The sequence below is a fragment of the Mixophyes fleayi genome, chromosome 1 (genome assembly GCF_038048845.1).
Source record: "Mixophyes fleayi isolate aMixFle1 chromosome 1, aMixFle1.hap1, whole genome shotgun sequence".
Classification (NCBI taxonomy): domain Eukaryota; kingdom Metazoa; phylum Chordata; class Amphibia; order Anura; family Limnodynastidae; genus Mixophyes; species Mixophyes fleayi.
Window position 1 is genome coordinate 367,897,456 of NC_134402.1, and position 21,752 is coordinate 367,919,207.

Genomic DNA, 21,752 nt, shown 5'->3' on the forward strand with positions numbered 1-21,752 from the left:
AGGGTGAGTTAGACTCCGTGTCTACTTGTTCAGTAGCGTCAATCTTACTTTCTTAGTGAAAAGGTGTGCTTTACATTTTAAATGAGTAACCATTTCTTGTTACACATTTTAGCATTTGCATTTACGCTAAGAACCACATTAGTTATACTTGCCTACTCTCCCAGAATGTCTGGGAGACTCCCGAATATCAGGTAGATCTCCCTGACCCCATAGGAAAGCAGGCCTTTCTCGCAGATCTCACCTACTTCCTAGTGGCAATTTTGCAATTTGCGTAAATTTTGCACCATCCCCACGCCAGTGTGTTTCTCTTCCATTCCTGACAGTTTTTTATTTTATTACTAAACCACAAACACTATACCCTCCAGGGTATCTTCTGGGCGCTTCAAAACCAATATAACCATATATATGTAAATATAATTATAAACACAAGTGTATAAAAAATATACACAAAAATATATACATATAGCCATCTATCTCTGAAGAAACCACCATTCAGTATGGAGAAACCGGTCAGATTGTTTTATCAATAAATTTTATGAAATATTGGAATTTGGAAATACTTCACTAACTGATTAATGGACTTGAAAACAAAAGTAATGCTACAATTTACCCACTCTCTGTCAGGGGCGGACCCAGGCATTTGCCCTACCCGGGGCGATTTTAGGGGGGGGGCGATTTAGGCCCCGCCCCCTTTCTGTGTTCTAAGGCTGCCGGTGGCTGCACAGTATGTGCAGGTCCGTTCAGCAGTGAAAGTGTGCTGTCCCGCTGCTCTGATTGTGTTTAAAACAGAATCAGAGCAGCTGGGCAGCACACTGTCACTGCCGAACGGACCTGCACAGTGTGCAGCTGTCGGCAGCAAGCCCCTGCTAGGGGGGGGCGATCGCCCCGATCGCCCCCCCCCTGGATCCGCCACTGCTCTCTGTGCCAAACGGAATAGCAATTTGAATACTGAATTGCCCAGAGACTACCTAGAAACAAACAGATATTTTGCTATTCTATGTGTTTGACAATTATGGATGCCCGCCTGCTGGGTAATCAGCTGATCGCAGGTAATACAGGTATCATTATTAATAGTGGCTCATTGGTAGTGGACATCATAAGGAGGGACGCACATCCAAGGTCCCGGACTTCTCTTTGAAAGGTGTGGGTCTTAACATCAATGCAGTACAAACATTTGTTTACTGCTGATCACTGAAAAGGTTGTGGAAGATTCTGTAAAAAAACTATATTTTCAATATTGCAGTAATAAGTTGTGCTGTGCACCATCAATGATCTTATATATTATAAGAATTTGATAATCTGGGGCCTGATTCATTAAGGATCATGAAAAAACAGCCAGTATTTAACTTATGAGCAAAACAGAATACTAATTTGCACCCCTTGCATTGTAACATGGTTTTGTCTAGGAGACTGAACTAAGATACCTCTTAATTTAAGATCCTTAATGAATCAGGCCCCTGGTACCTGATAAGGACAATATAAAGGAAAATATCAAAATTTTATTAGACGCAAAACAGAGTTATAAGCTGCTTTGTGTATTTATTTTGTATATTTTAACTCCAGATTTCATTAATGTTTTTTTTTTAATATGGTCTATTTGATTTTTTTGATCTTTAATAAATACAACTTTTTTAATATTCTGTTGAGTGGTATCTATATGTATTAAAGAGAAAGTGTTTTGCGCTCCTATTTCTCTCTAAATTATACATTTTTATTTTATTAGTGTTGTTAAAGGAAAACGTCAAAACAATTCATTATGTCCCATGTTTTCTCTTAGTCCGTTCTTGAAAAGCATAACAACTCTACATCAAAGTGTAAATTGTAATTTATTAGTATGTAGTTTTTGTGTTCAAGGATGACTGTAAGAAATTATAATATGTAGGTAGAATTTTCCTGCTTATTATGTTTATGTTCCCAAATATTCTTGTAGAACTCATTCTGACTCTTTGCTATAAACCACCCGCTGCATGAATTGAAATTTGGGACTATACAGACATTTTATTGTGCTAAATAAATATACTACAAACACAAAAAAGTGCAATGATGTTAAAGAAATGCAATATTTTATCAAATTAACAGAAAAAAAATTATATTTTTGCATAAGTTACCAGACCAGCAAGTAACCAATAATACCTTAAATAATACATAATAAAAAAATGGTTCTACAGAGACAAGCATGAGTCTGAAATGGACAATGCAATCAATAACACGTATGCACATATTTTAAAAAAAAAAATGATTTAAAAAGTAAAATCTAGTACCACTTCAAACAATACTCTGGTTTATAGAGCTGCTGGCAAGATGAATTTACAAATGTAATATGCATTGTTGTTTTAACCATATTCTTTTACTCAGCCACCATTTAAAAAAAACAGTGGGGTATTTCTACATATGTATACTATACAGTGATCATAGTGAATAAAGTTATATATGTATATGGAAAAGTAACCTACATGAATATTGCTGCAAGGTAGCTTACTCTATGACTAATACTGCTGCACATTTGGCCGGCATAAATAAAAGATTTCTACTGCTGCTTTCAAAAATATTTGTATACAGCTACTTCTATTTTTTTCTTTATGATAACAATAGATCTTTTTTTGTCTCTGTTATCTGCTTTTGCAGGCCTGAAGTTTATATCATCTCTTCTAATTTACCAGTGTCAAGTATTTTCAGATAGCATGGGAAGGAAAACAATTTATGCTTCATATTTTATGATAATTTGAATTTCTCTCTAGCGTTTTATAATAATTTGAATAACTACCTACTTCTGCAACCGGATGCAATAAATTCACAGAGTCTTAAAATAGCAGCTATTTGTTTCCATAATCCAAGAGTACCCAGCAATCTCTCCAGTTGACTGACTATCGCTGTCATCCACTTTTACAAGCCAGATGTTAATGTCCACCTGCCAGAGGACGACTGCTAGGCATTCCTGTACGCATATTTGTACAGTAACAGATCTACATGTCACCTATACAATAATATTTGTTTGTCAGCTTTGGTCACATATGAGTTTTTTTAAACATTATATTGGTTATTCTCATACACATTTTAGACATTTCCTAGAATCTGTTTTTAAAAGCTGCCAAATGCTTCAGTATACTAGAGAGCATTGTATTCCTGCCAGGGTGATAGCAATAGATACCCAAATATACCAGAATATACCAAGATATTGAGTGATCTGTCTTAAAACTCCTTAAGCAAAAGAGACTCTTGACTGTGATAGAACAAATATATTCATCAACATTGACATATATATTGAACCATAAAAAGCTCAGGTGCATAAGACCAAATAGAACTTTTATAGTCCAAATTATTAAAATAGAAATTCTGTTACTGCCATTGGCATTAGCAAAGGGCCGGGTGGCATCCACTGCAGAGGCAGAACTAGCGAGCTGTGGGCCCCGGTTCAGGTAGGCAGGGAGTCGGGCCGCATATCCTCTGCGTTTGCCATGCAGCGGGCCCCATTACCTCCCTGGGCCCTGATGCACCAATGGTAGTTCCGCCACTGATCTGCTGGTTACTTTCCCACCTTCACCTATGAATACCGCTCAGCTTCTCCCCATCCCTGCAACTACTGTATGTATACAACAGCTGTGCTACCATATGGCACACTGATTGGTGACTAACTGGATGCAGCTGGAGCTATTGAATATATAGAGGAGATTGGGGGAGAGGAGTAGTGTTGAGCAGTACATGGTATCCTATTGGATTCTGGCTGATTTGTTGCTAATGATAGTGGCTCCTTTATAGGCTATATTTGGATCATAAAACACATCCACTTTTTTCCCATTTATTTTTGGTTTTACGTTGCAAAGAACATAATAGTCACTAACTCAGATTTGAGTCCTTAACAAACTAACCTATAAGCCAGAACCCTCCTTTTGTGTAAAACTTCCTAAACAGCAACATAAATCTTCAAATGTGTAACAGGATTTCGTGGTTCTCTTGTCCTATAGGCTAATGGACAAAACCTTGAGATTACTGCTGATTCATGTATAATTTAAAATGGCTAATGTATGTAACAGTGTAAGTTATTGATTGTCCAATTAGAACAGGTGCTATACAGTACACATTGGAAAGTAGCTGAATGGCATCAGCAATGACTTTGGGCTTAATGCACAATTCATTAAGTTGCTGACAAGATTTGCATTGTGTCCTGAGGGAAGTGATATAAAGCACCTAAATATAAAATTACAGTTTTTGTACATTCAGTCTAGAGATATAGTAAATTACACTTTACAAGCCTTAAACCGTTCCAATGATTTCCCATAAAAAACTGCACTAATTGATAAACTGGGGAAATTGATATGTTAAACATGTGACTAATACATGATAAGGAATATTAATGATAACTTTATATAAAGTATCGTGTTTCAATCAATTCAAGCAGTACCGCACCTTTGAATATCCAGTAATTTATCACGTTAATTCTCACAGCACAAGGGCATATTAATGGGTGCACATTTGTGGTTTGAGTCACTAAGAAAAAGCACATTTTGCATATTTTTTTTAAAAAAGATACATTTCATTGCTCTTTCTTATAAATAACAATGTTCATTTAATTCACCTTCTTGCCAGCTAATGATAGAAAATGGTTTCAAGAATGTTCAGTACTTAAACTTTGCTGTAACTATATTCCCCAGAGAATATAGAGTCAGTTTACATTAGGAGCAAAACATTCGTAAATAGACACATATAGTAAGACATTTTGGACTTTGGTAGCCAGTACCAGCTGTTCATGAAAAGATCCTCTTCAATGTAGTTTTAAAAAATAAAGATACAATCATAGTTATCTTTTTTACTTTAAAAATTCTAAAGAAGAACTAAAGTAGTATTTATATACTTAAGTCTTTTTATAAATTATAAAACTCAAGTCTCTTCCCAAAGGGAAACATAATGCACTTTTGTGGTTCCTTTGCCAGCAAATATTTGGGTCACATTAACAAATACAATAATGATGATATTGCATCCTACTCCCCATTAAGAATCAACTTCTGGGTTGGATGATCCGTCGTTAATAAATGTGCTCCTTAAGACCTTGTAACTCATCGGCAAATCTTAGCTCATTTCTAAACACAAGAATGGGAACTAGTAACCTCATTTTCAGTAGGAAATTAAAATACTGGTAATCAGTAGAGTTGTTTTTTTTTTGTTTGTCTGAGTGAACAGCAAATATCCTTTGGAAGACATAGAAGTGTTTGTAGAGAACAATGACAAAATTAGAATATGAGGTAAACTCCCCTTGACATAAGAATGAGTTTACATGTCAGGAGTGAGTTCGGTTATATCCAACACCTAAATGTTTCTCTAACCAAATCTCTGCTAACTGAGCAGCAGATGCAAATGTACTTGCTTTGGAACCCAAGCACATTTTATACTGTTTAGGATTTAAATTAGGATCACATTGGACAGTATGAAAAATGTGAACCACTCCCGTTTCTTGACTCCGAAAGGCCTTGAGGCCAGAAGATAGAACTTTAGTAAAGAGGTCAACGTCTTCTAATCCCCAACCTTGAATAGAGGTATCAAACCCACCAGCTTTCAGTAGATCACTTTTATAAATACAAGTAATCCCAAATCCATAGTCTCTCCAAAAGCCTGTTTTTTTTGTGAACACAAAGTTGCTGTCCGCAGGAGGATTTCCACCATATATTACTTTTGGATCATATTGACTAAATACAATGGGGTAATACACTTGTTGTCCCTGAATAGTGTTATCCCGACATCTTTGTAGAAAGTCTGACGTGAAAATCAAGTCTACGTCACAAAAGAGCAGTAAAGTGTCATTGTCAAACTGAGCAGATCCCTTATCAAGACTCAAACCTCTAGAAAATTGTCCTGACATTTTCATTATGGACATATCTGCTTGTGGATATTTATTTTGGTATTCAGCCATGAGTACCATATGCTTGTTGGAGTCTGAGCTTGTTTCAGGGTTGAATAATATGATGACCAGTTTTACGTTCTGCTTTGGAATCAGGCAGATCTTCTCATAGTTTTCCATAAACCTCATGAATATGTCGTATCTCCCAGTAAGGGGAACAAGGAAATGTATTTTCTTGTCACTGTTTTCTTTCATTTCCTTGGTCACATGAAGCGCAGAGAACATTTTCAATGAATTGGAGAAAAATGAAAAAGACTGAGTGTCGCTATTAATGCTCTGCAGAAAGCTCTGCACATCCAGTTCTTCTTCTTCTTTGAAAAATGGTTTACTAAAGGATTGCTGTAGGTATGCATGGCGTCTTACCGGGACAGTCAGTTTTCTACCTTTATGCCTTTTGTACAAAAGCAGCAAATCTAATATATATTCTACTCCATACAATGGATGGATCCTGCGGTAACCATACTGGATTTCTTTAAAATCAATTAACCTTCCTCTGGATTTGGAGTTCTCATTGATCATTTCCATTACTTGCATCACAGTGTCGTCCAAAGACACCTTGAGAAGGTTATTAAGACTCTGGCATGGAGGAGCATTTGCAGACATTGAATAAATATGTTTTCCGGTGAGAAACTCCCATTCGATTACTTCATTCCTTTCCCGTGGCTGAAATCTATTGAAAGATGGCATCATACCAAGCTGCTGGTCTAGCTTGCTTATCTCTGTGTTACTGAGCTTGCTCATCAAAACACTTTCTCTGTGAAGCTGGATGGTGTGAAAACGTAATTCAGAAATCTTCCGGCTCAGTATATAATTATGCAGCCTGTACTGGTAAGCTGGTCTTTTATTCGGGTGCAGTGTTATAGCTGTATGTATTTTGCTGTTGTGCAGATCTTGTATATATCCTTTTCTGTTGTGTTCATAATTTTCATGGAATAGTTGCTGCATCTGAAAAGAAAGCAAATACAAGTTGTAAATGTTGAAATATCTAAACAAGTTAACATGTCAAATATTATTCAAACTCATAGAAGAAAGAAGTTAAAAAGTATATAAATAAAATTAAAGATATATCTACAAGCTAGTAGTCTAAAACTGTACAGGGTTAGACACAAAGGGCCTGAGTCATTAAGGAGAGCAAAGCATAAAAAAGGAGACACTTTGCACCTGAGCAAAACCATGTTGAACGGGTGGGGAGGTAAATTTAAAATGTAGGGACAGATTTATAGTTGGGATAGGACATGTCCTAGATTAACTTTACATTTCAGTGTAAAAATAAAGCTGTTAAGTATTTGTGTGCTAGATGAAAAAACAGCCAGTATTTAACTTATGGGCAAATAATAAACTTATTTTCACCCCTTGTATTGTAACATAGGATTGCCTTACTTTCCTTAATGACTCAAACCCAGATTGTCAATGTAATTTACTAAACATAGTTATAAGCTAGTACAGTACTATGCAATCAGAAATTGACAAGACAGATTTTTAATAACTTAATGCTATGTACACAAATAAGCTGTAGTCCATAGCAACCAGACATTTCATTTCATTTTATAAACAACATTAATCAAAGACAAAATGACAGAATGTCATATGACAGAATCTGATTGGCTGCTATGGTTAATGCACATTTGTGCACTTGCTATCACATAAGTCCAAATGATTATACATGACATTAAGAATATTGCAAGAGCAACATTATATAAGGAAAAAAATAAGAATTTGGTGTAAATTTATGATTTTATTTTTCTTTAGTCATAAACAAAGCCTTGTTATGAATAGGAACAATTCATATGCAACAATTATATTACATACATTTATAAGAAGCTACTAGGGACATTAAAAATTGATTGTATTTATCCTGTAATACTGAAGAGAACAGAATAGTCAACGCTTTATTTTGTGGGGAATAAGTATGATTATAGGAAAAGGAAACAAGCTCAGCTCAACAATACAATGCATCATCAATAAAAGTAGTAAAACTTACATAAGTGACCGGAACACAAAAGAACACTTATTTAATCAGAAGAATGTCCTAGCACAGAACAATTATAGAACACAAGCTCTTTCATCCTTATGGAAATGTTGTCAAGAAAACTGCGTTTCTATTGTCTTATAGAGCACACAAATGTATGTTTGGACATTAAAGGGGTTATGCACTGTTCGTTGCATAATAAAGTAGCAGTAGCCAAGCCCTATTCCCCCTCCAAAAAAAAACCCTTCACCCTCCCACCTCCAAATGGAGTACTGGACTATTTAAGATCCAGCCTGAGCATGCAGAGGAACTGATTGCAAGGAGGTTGTTGGGTCAACACTACCATTTTCCACAGGAGGTTGGAGAATCCCCTCCATCACATGTGGTCTTTCATTTGAGAGCTGATTGTCTCAACATTATAACTCTGAGAGGTAGGCTGTCAGTTTTTGTGGGTGGGGATAATTTGTGATGTTCACCCCAGTAGACATTTTACAAAGGAATGACCCTAGGTGAAGAAAATAATTATTTTAGTTTATTATGCTACAGCACAAATTTGGGGAAAGACGGAAGGATGTATTTTAGCTTCATGTTTCTATTAACATTGATTTCAAATTCATTATATGAAAGTACAGTAATGCTAGACAACAAATGTAGAAAGTCAATTCAATGAACATTTTATTAGATACACTGAAAAAATATTACACGCATGTCAAGTACGTAATAACTATAAAATGCAGAGCCGTCAGTAATAATCTTGGGCTTTGGTGTTGCTAGTTTTTGGACACCTCCCTAGTGAACACATCATCTGGGTATATGGCTTTGTGGAACCCAAAAGCTGATGCTGAGCATGCAGACCAATAAGAACTATTAGCCCTTGCAGTCACTTTGGACAGCTTTTAGAGTGGATCAACTTGGGGTCGCGGATAGGTCCGTAGCCCCCACCATAATCTGCCCCCAAGGGAGGCGCAAGTGTTTTGTACCTGTCCCAAGCCCATCTTGACACTTATGGTAACTTATAAGGGAAAACAAGGTACACCATCAAGGGGCAGCCATTGGACATGTAGCTTTAGAATTTATTTATTTTTCTGTGGCCCTCAGCTTGTCTAAGCATTTCCATAATGTCTGTTCCATTACATATTTTTATTGATTTGAATATATGTGCATCAATCGTAATTATAGTGCGTGTATAAGTTATACTTGTTGTCTACACTACAACTAAGATAGGACTGTGCCACTGCAAAATGTAGCATCCCTGAGCTACATGTACTAATCTAACAGTAATGGCTTTTAGGCATGTATACTTTACAATGACAGATGTTCTGAATTAGTGAGCTGTATGTATCATTTCCTCTCATGGGTGAGACTGTATTCTGGGAGAGAGAATGTTCAAAGCCGGGCACAAATATCTCCATTACCAGGATTATGAAATGCCTGCACAGTGTACACAGAGAACACATCTACCAGATTGATCAGAGGACAGCTGCTCAGTTTATATTCTGTTAGCCATATATCCATTTACTTTCAGTACTGAGCCAGAATATCCATTAAGTTCTTTACAAGTTTGTGTTATTACAGAACAATGGCAGCTGATTTATAATATAATAGCCCAATAATGCAGTCCGTGATGTCAGAATAGCACATTCATGTAAACTTTTAATTAAAGGAAAATAATCTCATAAACTAAACACACATATAAGGTAAAAATATGTTAAAGATAATTCCCATGAAGTCATGTTTTAGCGTCCCTATTTTTACTATTTTGTATGTTCAGTTGATCTACTGTGCAAGCTACTTACAAAATACCACTTTACTTTTTAGGACATTGCCATTAACCAAATAAACCCACATCAAAATCAATGTAGTATTTCTCAGGATTTGCCAGTGGACTTGACAGCAGTATGGCACACCTGGCCAAAGTGGGTGTCCAAGCACTGGAAGAGGTCAGGTGTTTTGCTTTCCTTTAAGAACACAGAATGACAACTATAGTTGTTATCTTTCCATGATTTTAAGGAACAGTTTTAGTTTTAAAAGATTTGTTTATATGACATCTGTAGAGAGCATTGTCTATTAGCTGAGTATTCTAGAAGCAGGAGCATAACTAGACATTTGTGGAGCCCAGAGAAACATTTTATAGGGGACCCCTAATAGCAAAAAATTCTCACCTCCTCCGGTTATTTAAAGTTCCTTCTGCAGACCACTGTGGCTGCAGTTATAGTAAATAGTCAATAGGAAGCAGACTATACTGTTATTTAGTCACAGCTTCCTTTTGGGTACAGCAGCCATGGCCTGATCACTAGGGGGGGGGGGGGGGATTCAGAAAGAAAGAGTATGTAAGTAATTGCCTGCGGAGCCACTGACTTGGAAGCCGGAGTGCCCCCATCTTTGGTCTCTATACCTGCTGGGCACTCTGTTACCATGGTAGTTCTGTCCCTGCTTAGCAATAATGTATTCAAATGTTGGCACATTTAATAATCTTTGTGACTAAACTTTGTTTTGATGTTTTAGTATACATAGCTGAAAAAATCAGCTTGATACAATTTTTGTTGATTTACAGCACTGAAAGACTGAAACTGTTTTTTCAAATTATTATGTAAATATACATAAAAAAAAAAGGCAATGGCTTCATGCCATATTGAAACTTTAGACCATTTGGGGGGTTTCAATTTAATTCTGTTGCAGAGTGGTTCAATATACACTCTAAACAAACATGTTATTAGTTCCTGTAAAACCCTTTCATATATTTGCTTTTATCCACTAGCTAAGAATGCATAATATATTATATTCCTTGCCCAGGAAGGGATCTGTGCTAGAGGCTGAAAATTGCTTACAAAAGATTAATATTGTGAGCCTGAACAAACATTACTGTTACAATATACTTTACACCAACAGATAATCTTGAAGCTTTTTCATTCTAAACACAAACATTGTACTTGGCAGCTAAATGCAGTAAATGTGAGATAATTAAAATTCACTTTATAGTACTATAGTTTATAAAGTTCTTTTTACAATTATAGTTTACTGCTCTGTCAGTGAGAAAACACACCTTAAGATGACAGATATAGAGCCACAGTTTGAACATAGACACCTGCAGCTACACTTAGATCCATGCATGTAGTCTCCTGTACAAAAAAGCACATTTTAGAATTTGTACATGTCTGTTGAATAACAAAATCTGTTAAAAGCATAGATATAGCCTTGTACTCAACAGAGCATTTGAAGTGTGTTCTCAAAGTGTCACTACATCTTAGTGTACTATGTCATGAATGAATGTTTCCAATGTTAACCCAACAATCGACATTAAAATTGCTGCAATGCAAGGCAAAACGGATGTACAGTATGTGAGAAAGAGTGCATGTACAGGTCCATGAATGAATATGGCACAGCGTTTATATCACCTGTGACTGTAATGTTCTTGTTTATAAAAGGCTATAATATTAGAAATGTATTAAAAGGTGGTGGATTACAATAAGGACTAGTAACTGAGCTGCTTGCGACCAGGGGGTAAGTGTATCAAGGTCCAATTGATAACCCGCGATTTTAGTCCCAAAGTTGCCAGATGGATTAAACTGCGATTTTTACTCTGATCTTGAAAATCGCTGATCATCTCTGGTGCTTTGTTGCAATGTCAAACACTCCCGTGTTTAACTAACTCTCCTGTGTTTCCTGCGTGATTAATAAAACATCACTGTTAACCTGTTCTGCCTATACAGGAATATGGTATTATTTTTAGTTCCAACATGTTTTAAAATGCATATGTTTGTGAACGAAGGCATCCAGACCATGTTGCACTGCAAGGGGTGTGAATTAGTTATTATTTTGCACATAAGTTACATACTGGTTGTTTTTTTCATGTAGCACACACATATTTGATCGCTTATTTGTACACTGAAATTTAAAGTTGATATTTGTGTGCTACATGAAAAAACAGCCAGTTTTTAACTTATGTGCAAAATAAACTAATTTACACCCCTTGCAATGTAACATGGTTTTGTCCAGAAAACTAAGTAAGAAAACTTACTCAAATTCTTGCCTAAGTTCATTGATGAATCAGGCGCTATGTTTCTATATATGTTTCTCTCTCTGTCTGCTCTGATTGTCTGTCCTTCTGTCTCTTTCGATCTATATTATATGTATACATCAAACTCCATTCACTTACATTTTTCATACTTTCACTTCTAAATTTTCATATTGCCAGCTCAAATTGCCCACTTCGACCACTATATATATATATATATATATATATATATATATATATATATGTGTGTGTGTGTTGTGTATATATAGATATATATACACATATATATATATATATATATATATATATATATATATAGAGAGAGAGAGAGAGAGAGATTATATTGATTAGATGCAATGAGATTAACTCAAGCTTTCTTCCACCCAAATGTATCACTATTAAGATGTTTTCATATACTTTAAGCATTCCTCTCATACTTGCCAATCCTGGCAAGATTGGGGGCGAGCTTGTCGAATCTGCTGTAATGAGCCAGAACATAGTTCCAGCTTATTACAGCAGGGGGCAGGGCCACAATGATGTGTGAATTGCATCATAAACCTAATCCCCAGCACTTAAGTCATCAAATGGCTGGGAATCAGGAGGTTGCTCTGCTCTCCCGGGACTCCCAGGAATTCGGGAGTCTCCCAGATATTCCAGGAGAGTAAGCAAACTATGATTCTTCTAGCTAGCACCAAATAACAATAACACAAGCACATCAGAATGTTCAGCTTTGTATTTTAGTATATTTAGTATCTACTATATAAATGCTTAGTGGCGTGTGTGGAAAAAAAACCCAAGCTGCAGCGCCACCTGCTGGGCAGAGTTATACACTGACCTATATATTTCTTGAAGGAGAAGTGACAGTTGGGAGTGGTTAGTGGTTGCCGGGGGTGAGTTTTTAACACCTTAAGTAGCTTGATGAAGGATGTGGCGATGAAGATGAAGGATGAGGTGATGGAGAAAAATGATGAGGTGGTGACATGTGGACAAAACCACGTTAAAAAAGGGCGCTTGCGTTGGGAAGTAACGCTTTTCCCCTGAGGAGGCCTGGGCTAGGCCCAAATGCATGACAAGAACCTTTTTAACACCTTAAGTAGCTTGATTTGACTAGAATGCATGAATATCGTGCACGGGTTAACTTGTATTTAGTATATATGTATATAATATATATATATATTCCTGGGTCTGTTCAATGTCTTTTGACTTTAAAAGAGAATGTGCATGGGTTGGAGTGTCACATGATTGGACACGAGACAATCACATGATGCTCACATCCACTGACGTGACGCCTCTAAGCAAATCATGCAGAACAATGTTATTCAGCCAAGGGTATCCACCATATATTTATATAATGCAGGACTGCCATTGGTATTAGTCTATCCCTACTTCTGCTTGCTGGTCTTTGAAATGTAACATTTGGCTGATACCTAAGGTTTTAAAAGATTACTTAACAGATACTTGCCTACTTTTAAAACCGCCCCTCCGGGAGATCCTGGAGGGAAGGTAATGTGACTAGGGCCCGCCACATTCGTGTCATTAAGCCCTGCCTCCACCATCACCCGGGAGAATGCCTCCTCTTTCGGGAGTTGGGGAAGACTCGATGAAATTTGGGATCCTCCTGGACATTCCAGGGGTGTAGGCAAGTATGATTTAACAATTGACTAATTATATTTTCATTTCCTGCCATGGAATTCCATGTTTTTATCTTCAGGAACCTCTTATTGAAATTTTTAAAAAAATGATGATAAAAATTATTTCTTAACTCTACTCTTTAAGAATAAGAATAATCTTACAACTATGTAAAGTATATCAACATATGGAGCTTATTTTCAAATCAATGTAATTTTATGTAGCACAAAATTTAGCAAATAACATTATTAATTGCCATAGGAAGTAGCTAAACAGTTGGTGTCCTTGCTGGCCTAGGACTCCAACTGTGAAAACTGTAATTCTAGCACCTTTTGTATTGATTATCATTTCATCGAATTAACATTTTTTAATGGGACATGGTTTGCTTTACAACATCTTTAAAAAGAAGACCCACATTTCACTTTGACATAAATTAAGTATAGCTAAGCCTCCACCTCTGCACTCAAAGGGCCTCATGTAGAGTTGGACGTAATTCTGAAATTTACTGCATGCACAGTAAAAAGTCTCAATATGTACGTAAACTGATTCATATCTCCGTGTTCCATGTAGAACGGTGGAGGAACGGGTCGGGCTGGTCTAGCCAGAGTACAGAGAGGGCGTATTTATGCACCTTACAACTGTAGTGTTGGAAGCAAGCGCAGATAGACCTCTTAGGTGGTATATCTGTTGTGCCTACTTCCCCTCTGATGCAAGATACATGCTGAGGATGAATGTGCTGGTGGCACTATAGCAGGAAAATCTGCAGTGTCAGATAACCCTTAACATAGTACCAATCCAACCTCTGGCCACTCAGCCTGTGGCTGAATCCCCTAGGTGTTTCCAGCCTGCAAACAAAGTGTTTCCGCCTCCCCAGGATTACATAAGCGCACTGTTAGCACTAGGGCTCTTCCCAAAACCCTTAGTGCAGTAGTGTAGGGTAATAATAAAAAAAGGGTTAGTTTGGTATTTTGCATATGTTGCATCACATGTGCACTACAGGCCCCAGCATGACCAGGCTACCTTAAGTGTCTGTACATGCTGGCATATGTAGTACTACAAACACCAGCATGCTGGCACTTGAGGAATCACTAGTGCCAGCAAGCCCTTGTACCCAGGGCATCTTGGGAATTGTAGTGCACCAGAGAAAAATGCAAATAAACACACATACACATAAGGAATATAAACTTTATAAGAAGTAACATCTACATCACCCTCTTTAACCCACTTTTCATTCTCACGTAATGCTAGGAGAACTTCTACTACCATTGGCAAGCTGCCAAGTGTAAAGTTTCGGGAGGAGATGAGCCCAGTCTTAGTGACCAACATCAGTGTCTGACCTCAATAATGCTCTTATTGCTGAATGCATGTGAATCCACACAGCCTATTCCTAAACGTAGTGGAAAGTCTTCCCAGAAGAGTGGCGGTTGTTATAGCAGCAAAGGGGAACCAGCTCTTATAGTCATGGTTCTGGAATGAGATATTCAGCACTATGGATGTGATGTTCGGGTGTCCGCATAGGTTTGGCCATGTAGTGTATGATATAGAACTAGTATAAAAGATAGAATTTTCATTGAAATAATTAAACATAGTGTAAACAAAAATAGATTTGCTTACAGAAGACTAAATCTATTTGTTGAAGGTCTATAAGAAAATAACGTAAGATGAAATCAGCAAAGAACAGATGTTCAAAGAGTACGAACAAATTCAAATTCAGTTGATTTCACACTTTTTGTTGGGTTTTCATTTTAGCAGCTGGGGTTATTTTTACAGCTCGTAAATAAAGAAATAGCACTGCATTTTTCCATCTGTTCAGTTTAAGTGCTGATTAATTCTGTTTCTTTTTTAGAAATGTTAAATGTATTTAATTAGTATCTTTTGCTTTGGGTTTTTATGAAACATTGTTATCATGTTAATGGTAAGAAGCACGGGTCTCTTGAGCCCTTCAAACACACTTTATACCAAAGCACATAGCAGATGACACTTTAGCTGCAGCCAGGAACTCACAAGGAAAAATCAAATGAGCACTTATGAGCCAGAGATCAGTTAGAGGAAAAACCTTGTAATCCGTTAAGACTGCTTGTAAATTGCAATTTCTGTGCAATTTTGTTTCCTATATATTTTACACAAAAATAAACCTCTATATTCAAACAAATCTCCCATCTATTCATGCCTCCCTACTCCTCTCCCCTTGCCGTCCTTTTCCCAATGCTTTGTAATATAACATTTGACCCAAAATGCTACAGTTCTAGTGTTGCCTATTTTGTACTGTAGTTTGAGTGTCTTGATGAGATCTTAAAGTTGCACTGCATGGCAATATATGTGCTGCACATACAGCTATAAATATAACAAGATTGAAAATATACACAGCAAACAATTTTATATCTGGAAGATAAGAAAACATTGCCTCAGTAAAATACACTTCTTTGTAATCTTATTATCAAAGCATACTTGCCCTCCAATGACCTAGGCAACCTACAAGTGTTGTAAGTGCTGAAACCTGTTTGTGGGGCAAAGCTTGTGAAGGGGAATAATGCTTGGTACAATGACTCTACCCAGCAGTGAGCATGTACACAGAGAGGGAGGAGCCTTGGGTGGACTGGAAGTGACAGACTATAATAGGGGCTGGTTGGGCGACAACCCAGGGCGGTCCATGGCTCACGCCCCATATATCCATCAATGGTTCCATCAGAGCTTGAGTTTGAAAAGTGGGGACAGCAGCGGGGACAGTTGCCTTTGCGGATCAGTACATTACTTTTAACTCCAGCCCTAGGCTGCACATGAAGCAGCCTATGGCGGAAGTCCCAGGCAGCCACCAAAACAGCAGGACCGAGTTTCTTCTCAGTGGCCTCGGCAGTATGCATGATCATAAGATCACGGTTCATGCTATACTACCAGCTGGCTGCCTTATATAATGGGAACGTTCAATATCAATGCAAATATTGTGAACAAAATACTGGGACTTTATGAGATACAATTTTTAACTAAAGCAGATATTTGTGAACTATACAAGTGTATAACACTTACATTACTCAGTTATAGTTATACTTACAGTGCACAAGTTGTCTACACACAGTAGAGGTGGCTATTTTGTGGGCTGAACTGATATTTCTGAAAATGCAGGACAGAAATTTGACCAGTACCTCATCAATATTGGGTTTAAAGTACCTCAACAATGTCACTGGCTCCTAGTGAATTGACAGGTGATTCAGCTTATAAAATGACTGCCTCCATTGTGAATAGGTTAAAGAAGCAGTTTTATAAAGGTATAACATCAAATAAACAAAAGTTTTAAAAAAATCAGCATACAAATACAAACAATGGTTTGGCAATGATAATAATTAACCACTTCACTGGTCCAATGTCTGTAGATATCTGCATGACTGTGCCTGGTGAGCTGTGTAGGGCGAAACAAGGAAAATTCCTATTGCTGGTGAAAACACCAGTGATGCCCTTTAATAATTTGGCCCCTCAATATCTTGTTATGAACAGCTTTTCTAACAGTGACACATACAGCCCATAAGGTACTACCAAAGGTCTGGAGGACGATCATAGGAAAGCAATATACTGTATATAGTATAATATTACAAAATTATAACAAATGTATAATTTATGTTACAGAGTATAGAATCAAGAATATCATGATTTCAAAATAAATTTTATTTGCTAAATTTCTGTTGTGTTAGTCTCAGCCCTGCACATTGTACCATATTGTAGTGAGAACTGTAACTGAAGCAGCCATGTTGGTAACTGGCTGAAGTGCAGCTATGGGCCATGATGTCACAGCCCAGCACCATTCTCACAAGAAGAGAACATTCAGCACCGCCATCTAAGGGGGGGGGAGGTGAGGGGCGGGACTAGGGTGTCCAGGGCTCATCTGCTGGCCTGATTAGGCCTCTTCTCAGGCTGAGTCTCATAAGTGTCCTTACTCCAGGTTTAGAGCCATAACAATAGCAAGTACATGTTTTTTAACAGACTGTTCAAAGATGAAGACGAAACTCCTGGCTCAATGCCACAGCTTGGAAAACACTCTTTCCGTACTGCATAACCAGTACCTGTGTCTGCATCCTAGACTGAAGAGTTTAAAATAATTTTAAACTATCTTTAAACTTTATTAAATTGCATTTTTCTTTCTTGGCTTTCAGTTCCATTGCGCAAGCTGGCTCATGGATATGCATAATTGGAGAGAATGGCTCTGCGAAGCAGTAAGCTAACGCTTACCACTCCAGGCTGGTTGTCACGGGCACTAGGAGTCTTTACCCAGGGATCACCAGGTGATAGGCTTACCAGAGCAGTATAGGTGGTAATATGGTACTCTGGTAGCAGGGTGATCACGGAACAGGAAATAGCAGATGATGAGATGCTCAGGAAAGTCTATGACTAGCAGCACTGGCAATATGGAGGTAGTAATACACGAGGAACTGTATGGACAAAGGACACGTGAAGGTAGTCAGTGGTCTGCGGTAGCAAGTTGTACCACTGCTATAGTGAGGAGGAATGTCCAACAGAAACGAGGAGGTGATGAGAGTCAGCGGTCTGCGGATAGCAAGTAGTACCGCTGTCTGAGTGAAGGAATGGAATCCAAGTGGAGGTATCCGGGGAGTCAGTGGTCTGCGTTAGCAAGTTGTACCACTGCTATGTGAGAGGATACTGGAACAGGTGAAACTGTAAACAGGAGTCAGTGGTCTGCCACTAGCAAGTTGTACCACTGAATATATATGTGAGGAGGTGCACGGGGAGAGACTGCAACACAATATATACACGGGCACCTTGACTTTGATCCACAGTAATATGCACAATATAAATGTATAAATGACTGAACAACACTGCCAATATAGAAAGTCTCTTGAAGTAATCCAGCATGAGAAACACAGTCAATGATGGCAGTAGAGTCAGCAGATAGTACACTCCAGAGGAGAACCAACACAGTCAATGATGGCAATAGACTCAGCGGATAGTACACTCCAGAGGAGAACCAACACAGTCCAGCAAGGTATGCAATACACAGCACAGTCAATGGGAAGTATGCATACCGTGGTTCAGGAGAAGGCAGTCAGACAGGAGTGCAGAGATACCTGACGGGCAGGAGGCCAGCAGGGTACAAGTCCCTGGATGGGTGAAGCAGGGGTCTAGCAGGTGCAGCGCACAGGTAGGTAGACCAGCAGGGAACACAGGAAGGCGTGGAGAGCGGATCAGCAGTAGATGGATGAGTAGCGCTGAGAAGTAACAGCAGCGGGTCTCTGCGGGAACACGGAGGTAACCAATAGCAACCAGCAGGTGCAGTAACGATGGGACCCCGGAGCAGAGTTGAACTGGAACAGATGATCACGGAGAGTAGCGGGTAGCAATAGTGGCAGCAGACTCAAGGAAACACGGTAGAGTTGACGAGGACTGAAGACTGAAGCGCACAGAGGCAGCGGATAGGAATCAGCTAGCAGTCACGATGATGAAACACAGACGAGTTGCAGGTTGAAGACTGTAGTGCACGGAGGCAGCGGATAGGAATCAGCCAAACAGTCACGATGATGAAACACAGACGAGTTGCAGGTTGAAGCCTGTAGTGCACGGAGGCAGCGGATAGGAATCAGCTGGCAGTCAAGATCATGAACAGGTGAGTGGATGTGGTTGAAGCCTGTAGTGCACGGAGGCAGCGGATAGGCATCAGCTAACAGTCCCAATGATAAATGGTAGAGTTGAAGTGATTAGAAGACTGTAGTGCACGGAGGCAGCGGATAGGAATCAGCTCACAGTCACGATGATACAGTAGATGGTAGAAGTGGTATGGGAACCACAGAAGTAGAAGTGGTTTGGAAACCACAGAGGTAGAAGTGGTTTGGAAACCACAGGAATCAGCAGGGCTGAATAAACAAGGAAACACAGGAACACCTTCAGAGGCTCATGGGGAATGAGACTCCAAGATCAGGCAACTAGGTGTTGACCACAGGTGCTTAATATAGGGAGGTTGCCTGATCTGCCAATTAAGTTAAAGGAACATACACTGGAGGTATAGAAAGGGCTGCGCATGCGCAGTCCCTCAGGATGGAGGACGGCCACGGTTCCTAAATGTCCGGGAAGAAGCACTCACAGTCCGGTGAGTGACAGTACCCCCCCTTTTAAAGGTGGGCACAGAACGCCTGGAACCGGGCTTGTCCGGATTTTTGGAATAAAACTTCTTCAGAAGGGCAGGAGCATTAAGATCTTCAGCTTTGATCCATGAACGCTCCTCAGGACCAAAGCCCTTCCAATGAACGAGGAAACGGAGGACTCCTCGCGAAATTTTAGCATCCAATACCTCAGTAATCTCGAAATCCTCCTCCTGATGAACTTGAACTGGCTGCGGTGCTGAGGAAGGAGTCGAGAAACGGTTGATAATAAGAGGTTTGAGTAAGGACACATGGAAGGCATTGGAAATCCGAAGATTCTTAGGAAGAAGAAGTTTAACACATACTGGATTGATAACTTGAATGATCCTATATGGACCAATAAAACGAGGGGCGAATTTCATAGATGGAACCTTCAAACGAATATTTTTGGTAGATAACCAAACCCGATCTCCAATTTTTAGTGGTGGAATAGCCCGCCTCTTCTTATCTGCGAAAGACTTATATTTGTTAGATGTCTTCTTTAAACAGGTTTTGACCTGAGACCAGATATTTTTGAAGGTCTGACAAGCAGTCTCCACAGCAGGAACTTGGGTGGGTGGGAGGGCAGGAAATTCCGGAAAAGACGGATGGTGACCGTAAACCACAAAGAATGGAGTTTTGGATGATGACTCATGGTACATGTTGTTATGGGCGAATTCAGCCCAAGGGAGCAATTCTACCCAGTTGTCTTGGTTGGCTGAAGAGAACATCCTAATAAAAGTCTCAAGATCTTGATTGACTCGTTCCGTTTGTCCGTTAGATTGCGGATGGTACGATGATGAGAGTGCTAATCGTATGCCCAAGGTTTTACAAAGGGCCCGCCAGAATCTGGAAACGAATTGTACTCCTCTATCTGACACAATCTCAGACGGACATCCATGGATGCGGAAGATTTCTTTAATGAAATGTTCAGCCAGAGTAGACGAGGAAGGTAAACCGGACTGAGGGACGAAATGAGCCATCTTCGAAAATCTGTCTACCACTACCCAAATAGTATTGTGATTCTTACTTGGTGGCAAATCAGTAACGAAATCCATACTAATATGGGTCCAAGGTTTGGACGGAATGGGTAGTGGTCGCAGCAACCCTGCTGGAGTTCTGCGGGAGGATTTGAACTGAGAACATAAATCACAGGAAGCAATAAACTCTTTGACGTCTCTCCTCATTGAAGGCCACCAGTAACTTCGAGAGAGAATCTCAAAGGTCTTGTGTTCACCGGCGTGTCCGGAAAAACGAGAGGCATGGAACCACGAAAGGATTTTCCTCCTCAGAGTAGGAGGCACGAGGGTCTTCCCAAATGGTAGCATTTTGGTGGATGAAGCAGCCAGAGAAATACATTTGGGGTCTAGAATAGCATGGTTGGGAACCTCTTCTACATCAGAGGACGTCACCAAAGCTCGAGATAGAGCGTCAGCTTTCTTGTTCTTAGCGGCTGGTTTGAAGGTTATAATTAATTCAAAACGGGAAAAGAAAAGAGACCATCTTGCTTGACGAGGGTTCAAGCATTGAGCAGATTGCAAATATGACAAGTTCTTATGATCCGTGAAGATCGTCACCGGATGGCGAGCTCCTTCCAACAAGTATCTCCATTCCTCCAATGCAGCTTTGATGGCCAGCAACTCCTTGTCCCCGATAGTATAGTTTTTCTCTGCGGGCAGAAGACCCCGAGAATAGAAGGCACAAGGATGTAATTTTTGTTGCTCCGAGCGTTGGGAGAGAATGGCTCCTAAGCCCACATTAGAGGCATCTACTTCTAGGAAGAAGGGAAGTGTCACATCAGGCTGTCGAAGAATGGGAGCAGACGAGAAGGACTCTTTGAGAATTTGAAAGGCTTGGAGAGCCTCAGATGACCATTGCTTAGTATTAGCCCCTTTCCGAGTTAGGGCCACAATAGGAGATGCAATGGATGAAAAGTCTTGAATGAAGCGTCTATAGTAATTGGCAAAACCTAAAAAACGCTGGATGGCACGAAGAGTAGTTGGCTGAGGCCAATGTAGTACAGCATTTACTTTGTCTGGATCCATCTTCAGGCCAACTCCGGAAACTATATACCCCAAGAATGGAATCTGGGGTAATTCGAATGAACATTTTTCCAATTTACAGAACAAT

At 39.1% G+C, this 21,752-nt stretch overlaps 1 protein-coding gene across 1 annotated transcript in view; it reads right to left on the reverse strand.

The window, feature by feature from the left end:
* Positions 1–3,070: 3,070 nt before the first annotated feature.
* Positions 3,071–21,752, reverse strand: part of CHSY3 (chondroitin sulfate synthase 3) — a 281,412-nt gene continuing 262,730 nt past the window's right edge. The window contains exon 3 of the mRNA XM_075178757.1: positions 3,071–6,835. Within this exon, the coding sequence (XP_075034858.1) occupies positions 5,273–6,835 (1,563 nt within the window). The 3' untranslated portion in view covers positions 3,071–5,272. The remainder of the gene's footprint in view (positions 6,836–21,752) is intronic.